The sequence below is a fragment of the Schistocerca piceifrons genome, chromosome 5 (assembly GCF_021461385.2).
Source record: "Schistocerca piceifrons isolate TAMUIC-IGC-003096 chromosome 5, iqSchPice1.1, whole genome shotgun sequence".
Lineage (NCBI taxonomy): Eukaryota > Metazoa > Arthropoda > Insecta > Orthoptera > Acrididae > Schistocerca > Schistocerca piceifrons.
In genome coordinates, this window is record NC_060142.1 from 106,633,792 (window position 1) to 106,644,630 (window position 10,839).

At 43.0% G+C, this 10,839-nt stretch overlaps 1 protein-coding gene across 1 annotated transcript in view; it reads left to right on the forward strand.

Annotated features, from left to right (window-relative positions):
* The window catches only part of LOC124798348 (cytochrome P450 6k1-like), a 45,299-nt gene extending 34,761 nt beyond the window's left edge, over positions 1 to 10,538 (forward strand). Inside the window, exons 6-7 of the mRNA XM_047261706.1 lie at positions 239 to 490; positions 10,112 to 10,538. Coding sequence (XP_047117662.1) covers positions 239 to 490; positions 10,112 to 10,278 — 419 coding nt within the window. The 3' untranslated portion in view covers positions 10,279 to 10,538. The remainder of the gene's footprint in view (positions 1 to 238; positions 491 to 10,111) is intronic.
* The last annotated feature ends 301 nt before the right edge of the window (positions 10,539 to 10,839 follow it).

The window sequence follows — 10,839 nt, forward strand, 5'->3', positions numbered from 1 at the left end:
CATGGACTCGACTAATATCTGAATATTGCTGGAGGGAACTGACACCATGAATCCTGCAGGGCTCTCCATAAATCGGTAAGAGTACGAGGGGTGGAGGTTTCTTATTAGCAGCACGTTGCAAGGCATCCCAGATATGGGCAATAATGGCACACTCGAAGAAATTCCGTTGCAAAAGACGGAATTTTTATGATCTGTATGACATAGCATAATTGCCATTTTTTTTTCTTTTTCATTTCAGAGTCTCTCAGGAAATATCCACCCGTACCATTGCTGAACAGAGAGTGCAACCAAGACTACAAGATTCCAGACAGTGACGTCATTCTGGAGAAAGGAACACCTGTAGCTCTGTCTGTGCTGGGCCTCCATTATGACCCCGCATATTTTCCAGACCCCGACCGATTCGACCCTGAGAGGTTCTCCGAAGAGGCCAAAGCTAAGCGACACCCCTATGTCTACCTGCCTTTCGGGGAGGGACCACGCATTTGCATAGGTGAGTACGTTGTCGGCTGCTGCACGCACTAATATTCACAGCTATGTTGGTAACTGATGCTACCACATATTTACACTGCGACCATTCTTGACATATTTTCGTATTGTTAACCTCACACTGTGGGTTCTGTTGTTCACTACACAGTCATAGAAAGGAAAATTTTGTTACTCCATACACCGTTTACCGAACTGCGTCTACATCCATATGCCGCAAACCACTGTGAAGTGCACGGCAGGCGGTATTTCCAATGATGCTTGCTATCAGAGCTTTTTCCCGTTTCATACACGTATTGAACCCAACAAGAATGGCTGTCTAAACACCTCTGTGTGCTCTGTAACGAATCTAATCTTGTCTTAGCGGTTCCCACAGGAACGATACGTAGAAAGCTGCAACGTATTCCTACATTCATCACTTAAACTTGGTCCTTGAAACTTACTATTTAGTCTTTCACGGGATAGTTGGAGCCCATCTTCTGGCGTTTGCCAGTTTACATCTTACATCATCTCTGTGGCGCCCACCATGTGTCAGACAAACCTGTGGCCATTCATGCAGCCTGTTTGGTATATCCCTCTATTCCTGTCTGGTAATGGTCCTACACACTTTAATGATATTCTAAGGTGGGTGATACGACTGTCTTGTAAGGAATCTGCTTTGTGGACAGACTGCAGCGCTATCCTACATATGAACCAAAGTCAGCGACATGCAGAACCTATGTGATCATTCCATTTATATACCTGCAAATTGATACACCTACATATTCGAATGAGTTGACACATCCCAACTGTAGCTAAATGATACTGCATCCATGCGATAAGTCGTTTTTTAAGTTGTATAATGTGCACAGTCTTACACTTCTGGGCGTTTAACGGAAGTAGCCAAAAAATCGTGCACCACTTGAAAATCTTGCCAAGATCTGACCGAATATATGCATACGTTTTTGTAGACAATACTTCATTATTGATAACGTCATCATCTACGAAAAGTCTGGGGTTACAGGTGGGAGAGAAAGTAGCTATCTGCCGCGCCGAGAGGGAGAAAATTGCTCCTGCCCCTCGTTTCGACATATATGTACCACCAAGTTACTTGCATCTGTACGTAACTGAATACAACGACTGCTGCTGCTGCGAATAATAATGCATAGTAATAATAATAAATACAAGCATATTGAATTCATCACACTTACATGAAAATACATGTTATTTGTAATCGTACAGTAACCTAATAGTTAATCCAATCGCCGTCATGATCAATTATAGCTTGGCACCTTTTTGGCGTGCTTTTCACGAGATTTTCTGCATGTTCTCTCGGTAACGATGTCTATATCGTCCTGATTTTATTTGAAAGGTGCTTCAAAGTATATATTGGCTTTCCTTTAAGCTCCACCTTAATATGAAGGGCTTATTTCAATAGTGGTACAAGTCCATTAATTCCACTTTTCTGTCTATAATGCTTCTGAAATTAATGATCCAAACAGAAAGAGAGGTTCATCTCTAGCAAGAATCCATATCCAGAATGAGATTTTCATTCTGCAGCGGAGTGTGCGCTGATATTAAACTTCTTGGCAGATTAAAACTGTGTGCCAGACCGAGACTCGAACTCGGGACCTTTGCCTTTCGCGGGCAAGTGCTCTACCAACTGAGCTACCCAAGCTGTGAGGATGGGGCATGAGTCGTGCTTGGGTAACTCAGTTGGTAGAGCCCTTGCCCGCGAAAGGCAAAGGTCCCGAGTTCGAGTGTCGGTTCGGCACACAGTATTAATCTGCCAGTAAGTTTCAAGAAACCCTATGCTTGAATATTTCTGGTATCTCAACTGCAGATTTTTCAGCGCTCATTTAACTTTAGGACTCTGTATTTCAACATGAACAAAAATGGACTTGTCCCAGTATTGAAATAAGCCTTTCATATAAGATCAAATATTTGCGCTCGGGTTTGCATCCACAGACACCGCAGGCCAGTCTATCGTTGACACCCCGTTGTCTTGTTTCCACGCTGTACGGAGATGGATGCGATGTTTCGCATCATTATCCTATTGAAGCACCCAGTTTTTTTTGTTCGAACCATATAGCTTCTTACCGTACCTCACAAGACATTTTTGATATTGCATATATTTTCAGCGTTTAAACTGGCTGTAAGTGCAAACAGCCAAAACTGCAACCGACAAAACAAAACATTCAACTCTCACAGTCTATCTCTATAAACTGTGTGAAAGCTCACTGTGTACAGATTCGAGACCAGCAAGATGTTGCTGCGGAAGTGACATTTAAAACTGTGGTGTAGACTTTCTTGTGGAACTGACTGTAAATCAGGCAATGATGTTTAATGTAGCAAAGTCGTGCACAAGATCTTCCTAGTCTAGCTGCTGTGTTATATCAGAATACATGGAGAGTACAGCAAGACTGCAACATCGGTAACCGCAAATAATTCTTGATTTTTTTGAGGAATGAGAAGAACAACTGGTAGCAGCGCTTTGCAAAAGTACTTGTAGCGTCATTTCCAAATTAATAAACACTTCTTGAACGTGGCTTTCACGCAACACACTGTTCAAAGTATCTGGGGAGGCGGTTTTCAATCCGTTGCCCTTCCCGTATGCTTTAAAATAAATAACCTCATCACTCAAAAATTCTTCCAAGTAATCTTTGTGTTGTCTTTTTCAAGTAAATTACTTAGGAACTCCAAATTTCTCTTCCAACGATTTTTTCTTTTCTCGAGTTCAGATATCAGTCTGTGTGGAATAACCAGAAAGATATCCACCAGAAAATCATCCTTTTCTTTAAAAGTAGTATCAAGGTCCGCTGTTTCGTCTCAGTTTTCTTAACTTTTTTTCTTTTTCTCAACTATTTCCTATATAGTTATGTTTTCGACGCCAGTGTTTTCACATGTGTCGTACACTGAACGAGTGTATCGAAAGTATTCAAGCAGAGAATCGTACAACTTTATTAGAGTCCCAATATCAGTATCAACAATTGGTAACAGTTTATTTGTAGCATTAGATCTCTTCTGTATCGTGTCGCTCTGTCTGGCGTGTTTATGAAAGTAGTTTTACAGAGACAGAATAATTTAATTCTGACTGAAAAATATTCCAACGGGTCTCGAAGAACGGAAGAAAGTGTTGCAACAAACGGAAAAATGAAACTGATTGAGGACAACATTCTGCTGCACGACCCTGACAAGTAAAGAGAGAGTGAGCCGCTCATGGAACAGACAAGGCGAGAGGGCTAATCTGATTAATTCTAGCTTGGAGACCAGATTAAGTACCAGCCGTATTGCTTCCATTGCAGTGTGACTGATCCCTGCATAGGTCTTGCCTAGTAAATTTATTAATAAATTAGCTAATTCTTCCTATTTGTGAAACAATTTGAGACAACAGATAAATCTTTCGGCAGGATCTCCATCTTTCGATAAATACCTCACAACAAAAGACAACTGATCCGCATGTGTAGCGGCGGGGTCAGGGATTTTCTCTGCCTCGGGATGACTGGGTGTTGTGTGATGTCCTTAGGTTAGTTAGGTTTAAGTAGTTCTTCCTTAGGTTAGTTAGGTTTAAGTAGTTCTAAGTTCTAGGGGACTGATGACCATAGCTGTTGTCCCATAGTGCTCAGAGTCATTTGAGCCATTTGAGCTACATGTGTAGCATCGATGTTGACGTCTAATGTGGTCGAAAAATGTCTAGGTTAGGCGGCGGACTTTATCGTTAGCTGCAATATAGCTGATTTCACTGTAATACCTTCTCACGTAAACCATATATACATTTATTTGACCCGCATTTACAGGGTTTTTTTCTTTTTCATCTGTTTCGAGGCTGTTTAATAACTTGCTCGTTATCAAATCTGGACAGCTTTAAAGAATCTTTAATGTTCTGTTGATCCATAATGTCATGCATTGCGGTTGTATGGTTCGCAGTCCAAATGCTGCCCGTTGACGGTGCAGATGTGTCGTATGGAATGGGGTTTTAAATATGTTGTCTCTCCATGCAAAGCATCCGGCGCTTCCGAAGAGTCTGTGTGCAGTATCGATGGATATAGTTAGCGTTGTGTGTTGCAATATGCTATACCTTACTATGCATATCTGCATTTATAAGTGCTGTCTTCTGCAGTCGGTCTAATTCACTGGCCGTGTGTTCGTTCATTGCTGTCCTGTCCTGACAGTATGCATTGCCGTTTCATACGGGTTACCCGCTATAGTCATTCCTACCCTTCCCTTCTTTCTTTTGTTGGTAAAAACGTGTCCTGAATGTAGTCTTCAGTGGACCTAGTAGGCCAACATGTCAAACTTCCTGGCAGATTGAAACTGTTTGCCGGACCGAGACTCGAACTCGGGACCTTTCCCTTTCGCGGGCAAAGGCTCTAAATTTACCATTTCGTACACTGTGATAAGGGATCGTGAGTCGTGGATAGCTCAGTTGTTAGAGCACTGAACCGAAAATGACAAAGATCTCGAGTTCGAGTCTCGGTCCGACACAGACTTTCAATCTGCCAGGAAGTTTAATATCAGCGCACACTCCGCTGCAGAGTGAAAATTCCATTCAGGACAACGGTTGATTTGAGATAGCGCCGGTCGCACTGGTGTAATTTTGTAGGATTCTTCTTTTTGTATGTAGAAACTTGTTTGTTGTTGATAACATGTCATCCACATATACGTGACATGCGGATTTGCTATTGAGGGTTTATAGAGAATGTAGATTTTCATGGCTTTACTGTAATTGCATAAAGAGTTACAGGATATGGGCAGCTCTGTCGTGTAGCTCATTTCTCCAGTATTGGTCGAGCTGTTTCACCATTATTTTGTAAACTGAGTGTCAGGGACGCACTGTTGTGTTATACTAACGAACTAACATAAGAAGTGTGATCAAAAATATGGTAAATAATTTTATTAGAAACAAAGTGTAAGCTTACATGGAATTTGATTTAATCTTCTTTAGAGTCTTTTCATTGGCTGGCAATGTACCTATCTCAACGCTGAATCCCTGACTGGAAGCATTTCTCGAAGGCTACTTTTGGAAGGGCGTTCAGTTGTTCTGTCCTGGCCCTCTGAATGACAGAAATAGTGTCAAAACGTTTTCCTTTAAGCTTAGTTTTAAGTTTTGAGAAGAGCCAGATTTCGCATGGTACTAAATCTGGTGAGTAAAAAATGTGTGTGGAATCTTATGGGGCTTAACTGCTAAGGTCATCAGTCCCTAAGCTTACACACTACTTAACCGCAATTACCCTAAGGACAAAGACACACACCCATGCCCGAGGGAGGACTCGAACCTCCGCCGAGATCAGCCGCACAGCCGGGCGAAGTGGCCGTTGAGGTTCTAGGCGCTACAGTCTGGAACCGCGCGACCGCTACGGTCGCAGGTTCGAGTCCTGCCTCGGGCTTGGATGTGTGTGATGTCCTTAGGTTAGTTAGGTTTAAGTAGTTCTAAGTTCTAGGGGACTGATGACCTGAGAAGATAGGTCCCATAGTGCTCAGAGCCATTTGAACCATTTGAACCATCAGCCGCACAGTCCATGATTATAGCGCCTGAGACCGCTCGGCTAATCCCGCGTGGCATGGTGAGTAAGGCGGATGTGCCCAGACTGGAAAGCCGGCCGCGGTGGCCGAGTTGTTCTACGCACTTCAGTCCGGAACCGCGCTGCTGCTACTGTCGCAGGTTCGAATCCTGTCTCGGGCATGGATGTGTGTGATGTCCTTAGGTTAGTTAGGTTTAAGGAGTTCTACGTTCTAGGGGACTGATGACCTCATATGTTAAGTCCCATAGTGCTCAGAGCCATTTTGAACCCAGACTGGAAAACCTTCATCGGCCAAAAACTCGGAAATCAAAAGCGAAGTGTGGCGCGGCGTAATGTCATGATGAAGAAGGAAGCCATTGGCCCATTTTCCTGGACTCTTTCTTCATATATCGTTTCGCAAACGTTGCAGTACGACCTTGCAAAATTCGGTGTTTTCAATAGTTTCCCTTGTAACGAACTCCGATTGCCCTATGCCCTGAAAACGAAAAAAAGAATGGGCATGACTATGATATTCGATTTTGGCTGACGTGGCATGTTAGAGCGAGGGAATTCAGTTTTCCTATCAGGTATTCTCAATTTTCGTGTCATGGTCAAATCCATAAACCCAAGTTTCATCTCCAGTTAGAATTTTGGATGTGAACTGCGGTCCTGCATATAGACGATGCTTCAACTCCGTGCAAACTGACACACCATTTTTCTTCTGTTCATCAGTCAAAAGTCTGGGAACAAATTTTACAATCATTTGTCTCATTTGCAAATCATCAGTTGAATGCTTTGCCCCGAACCGTGCAAGGTGTTAATTTCTTCGGTAAGCTCTCGAATAGTTCTTCGCCTGCTTGAATGGACAATTTTTGACACTTTTTGTATACTCGTCTTCTACCGACTGATTTATGCTTTTAAAATGCTCGTAACACTTGTAAACAGTCCTCAGAGTTACATCATTACCGCTACACATCAGTTTTAATATTTCTTGACTTTCTTGGGCATTTCCTTGCAACTTGAAACGGAATTTAATGTTCACGCGTTGTTAAATTCATGACGCGTGACAGAGTCGATAAACACAACCTCACTCTAGTGTCGCTGGACGCTGAGTGACAAGTCAGAACGTGCTCCAACTAGATGCTGTCTGTCTCAACGGATCAAGTTATCGGACAAGTTACATGAAATGGTTGTAGCGTCAGCAGCCGCTGCTAAGAAAATTTATTCACCGTATTTTTTGATCACATCTCGTAGATTCTATGTAACCCGATTTTAGCGACGTTGGTGATGTAGGTGCACTGGTAGCACTGGCATGAACTTACATACGGGTGTCCAATTATTTAAGTCCTTCTATTAAAATGTGTAGTCCTTGAAAAAAAATTGAAATTGGAACTTTGATCGTAATTGTTTAAAACACAATTGAAATCGCCTTCGATAATAATTTTATTATAAGTCCATATTATTAAAATTGCAACTGATCACTTGAGAAATTCATTTCTCTTCCTGCGAACGACACTATCCCTTGGTTTATATACTTTATGATTAACATATCATGAATTTTTATGCTGATATTATCTCTTCGGGATTCGAGTAACGATCGTGTCGTATACTGAATACGTTGTTTGTATAGGACGCCTATTCCGCATGCACTCCCTGTATTGGTAGCTTCGTCATACCCGGTAATTTCAATTGTTCTATATGTGACTACTAGCTGTACCAGAGCGATGTGTGTATCTGCCACATATAAGCATTGCTTGAAACTTCTTTTTCGTCTTCGATTCTATTCTGTATTTAGTGTTGCAGTTTTACAATCTTGTGTCATTTCTCCTAAGTACGTGGTTGGACATTTCTTCGTTTCATCTGCCCAATGTCCAATGTTCACAGGTGGATTCGTGTTCTTAATTCCATTGGATCCGGATCTTGTCTTTCATTTTCCACTTCGACGTCAGCGCCACTTTGGGACCTGTGACGTGTACATCCTTCATCATTTCTCAGTAATTGCTTCATTCTGTTTACATTTCCTTTCAAGTCATGTATGTCTCCTTTTGACAGTTTACCCGACTTGCGTTGGGTTTTCCCGGTTTTCATCACACGCTGCTACTTTTGCTTGTCACACTGCTTGCTCGAGAACTGTTGGTTTTAATTGCAGTGTTGCTTCGCTCAGGACTCGTTAACGGTGGCCATTGTATGTCTTGCGATCTGCGTTCAATCATTCCTTGCATATTATTCTGGTCTTCCCTGCCTGGTCGTGTTTTGAGTTATTATATCAGGACGGTTGTTGATCTGCGTCGTTTGTCACCATTGACCAGCTCCCAGTAACAACTTGCTCCTGCCTATGGTTGCTCTCATTGTTTGCTTCGTCTGCAGACTTCACCGGAAATGCCCTGCTCTCGGTTATCAGTGGTTCTGCGGTTTGATGCTGTGTCATTTTTCAGTGCTTCCACGGTTCCTACATGTTTATCGACACTCACCGTTTGATTCCCCACTACTTATGCAGCCTAGGTTGTTGGGTCACCGTCGTTCTCGTTTCCTCGGTTTATCTTGGGACGAGTCTTTGGTTAACACTTCTGAACTGTAGGGACCCTGGTTTAACAAGCTGCCTGTCATATACACTGAACAGCTAAAGAAACTGGTACACCTAATATCGTGTAGGGCCCAGGCGAGCACTCAGAAATGTCGCAACACGACGTGGCATGGACTTGACTAATGTCTGAAGTAGTGCTGGAGGGAACTGACACCATGAATCCTGCAGGGCTCTCCATAAATCCTTGAGAGTAGAAAGGGAGAGCTTCTGAACAGCACGTTGCAAGGAATCCCACATATGCTCAATAATGTGGGTGTCTGGGGAATTTGGTGGCCAGCCGGCCGCGGTGGACAAGCGGTTCTAGGCGCTTCAGTCCGGAACCGCGCGACTGCCACGGTCGCAGGTTCGAATCCTGCCTCGGGCATGGATGTGTGTGATGTCCTTAGGTTGGTTAGGTTTAAGTAGTTCTAAGTTCTAGGGGGCTGATGACCTCAGATGTTAAGTCCCATTGTGCTCAGAGCCAATTTGGTGGCCAGCGGAAGTGTTTAAACTCAGAAGAGAGTTCCTGTAGCCGCTCTGTAGTAATTCTGGACGTGGGGCGTCACATTGTCCTGATGGAATTGTCCAAGTCCGTCTGAATGCACAATGGACGTGAAGGGATGCACGTCATCAGACAGGATGCCTACGTACGTGTCAACTGTCGGAGTCGTATCTAGACACATCAGGGGTCCCATATCATTGCAACTGCACACGCCCCACTCCACTGCAAAGTCTCCACCAGCTTGAACAGTCCCCTGCTGACACGCAGGGCCCATGGATTCACAAAGTTGTCTCCAAATCCGTACACGTCCATCCACTCAATACAATTTGAAGCTAGACTCGTCCGACCAGGCAACTTCTTTCCAGTCATCAACAGTCGAATGTTGGTGTCGTGCAGTCATCAAGGGTACACGAGTGGGTCTTCGGCTCCGAAAGCCCATATCGATGATGTTCGGTTCGCACGCTGACACTTGATGGCCCAGCACTGAGATGTGCAGCAAATTGCGGAAGGGTTGCACTTCTGTCAAGTTGAACCATTCTGTTCAGTCGTCGTTGGTTCCGTTCTTGCAGGATCTAATTCCGGTCGCAGCGATGTCGGAGATTTGATGTTTTACGGGATTCTTGATGTTCGCGGTACACTCGTGAAATCGTCGTACGGAAAAATCCCCACTTCATCGCTACCTCGGTGATACTGTGACCCATTGCTCGTGCGACGGCTATAACACCATATTGAAACTCACTTAAATCTTGATAACCTGCCATTTTAGCGGCAGTAACCGACCTAACAACTGCGGCAGACACTTACTGTCTTATGTAATTTCATGAGATCTTACATGTGGGCACTTGTTCTTATATGCTTTGCGGAAAACTAATAGTAAAGTTTGATGCTTTTGCCAAGTTTAGAGAATTCACAGACTAAGTGTATCTACATGTCGAAATGTAGCTCCAGTTATATTTTCTCTGAAGCCTGTCGTCCTACTTAAGGGACATGAAAAAGAAAGGCCTTTACTTCCTAATGAATAGGGGCAGTTGATTCAGAATCACTTCATCCAGCTGTATAATTACATTTCTGTGTATATTTCAGGTATGAGGATGGGTCTTTTGCAAACCAAAGTGGGTCTCGTGAACATCCTGTCAAAGTACAGCGTGCGACCCACAGAGAAGACAGTAACTAACCTGGATTACCATCCTAGGTCCTTTATCCTTATGACTAAGAGTGGAATCCATCTTAAGTTTGTAAAGCGTTCCTAGGAGGACAGCACTGAAGAACAATCGTCACGTCCAACATCATGAGTTTTCGTGTCTGAAGTTGTAATTAGTGGTTTTGCGTTTTGTACGTTATCAAGCATTATGACTCGCAGAAAATGCTTACATAGTGGCTTTACTATTTGAACGACAACTGTACATCCTTGTGTGACCCTGAAATCTTCATTATTGTACCTGTACCAGCATGTATTATGTTTATGTACGTAATGTAAATAAATAAACAAGTCTACCAGGTGCAGATATCACTACCTTCTTCTCTCAAACATTTGTAAGTTGATGATTGTTACTACAACTGCTATTCGCAAGATTATCGAGAAGGAAAATCACAGCGGCCATTTTCAGGTGTTCTCATCCAGTGCCGGCTTTAGACAACAGCCTCCTGGATGAGTGCCCATCCCATAGATGTCACTTGCAAGGTTGAGATCCAGCTATGGTACAAAACCGGTACATTTGGTTGACACAGAACTATGGTTTTGTGAAATACCTGTATGACACGATTTTATGTACTTACAATTTATTTTAAAAATCTGTTACTACTTTTAAAAT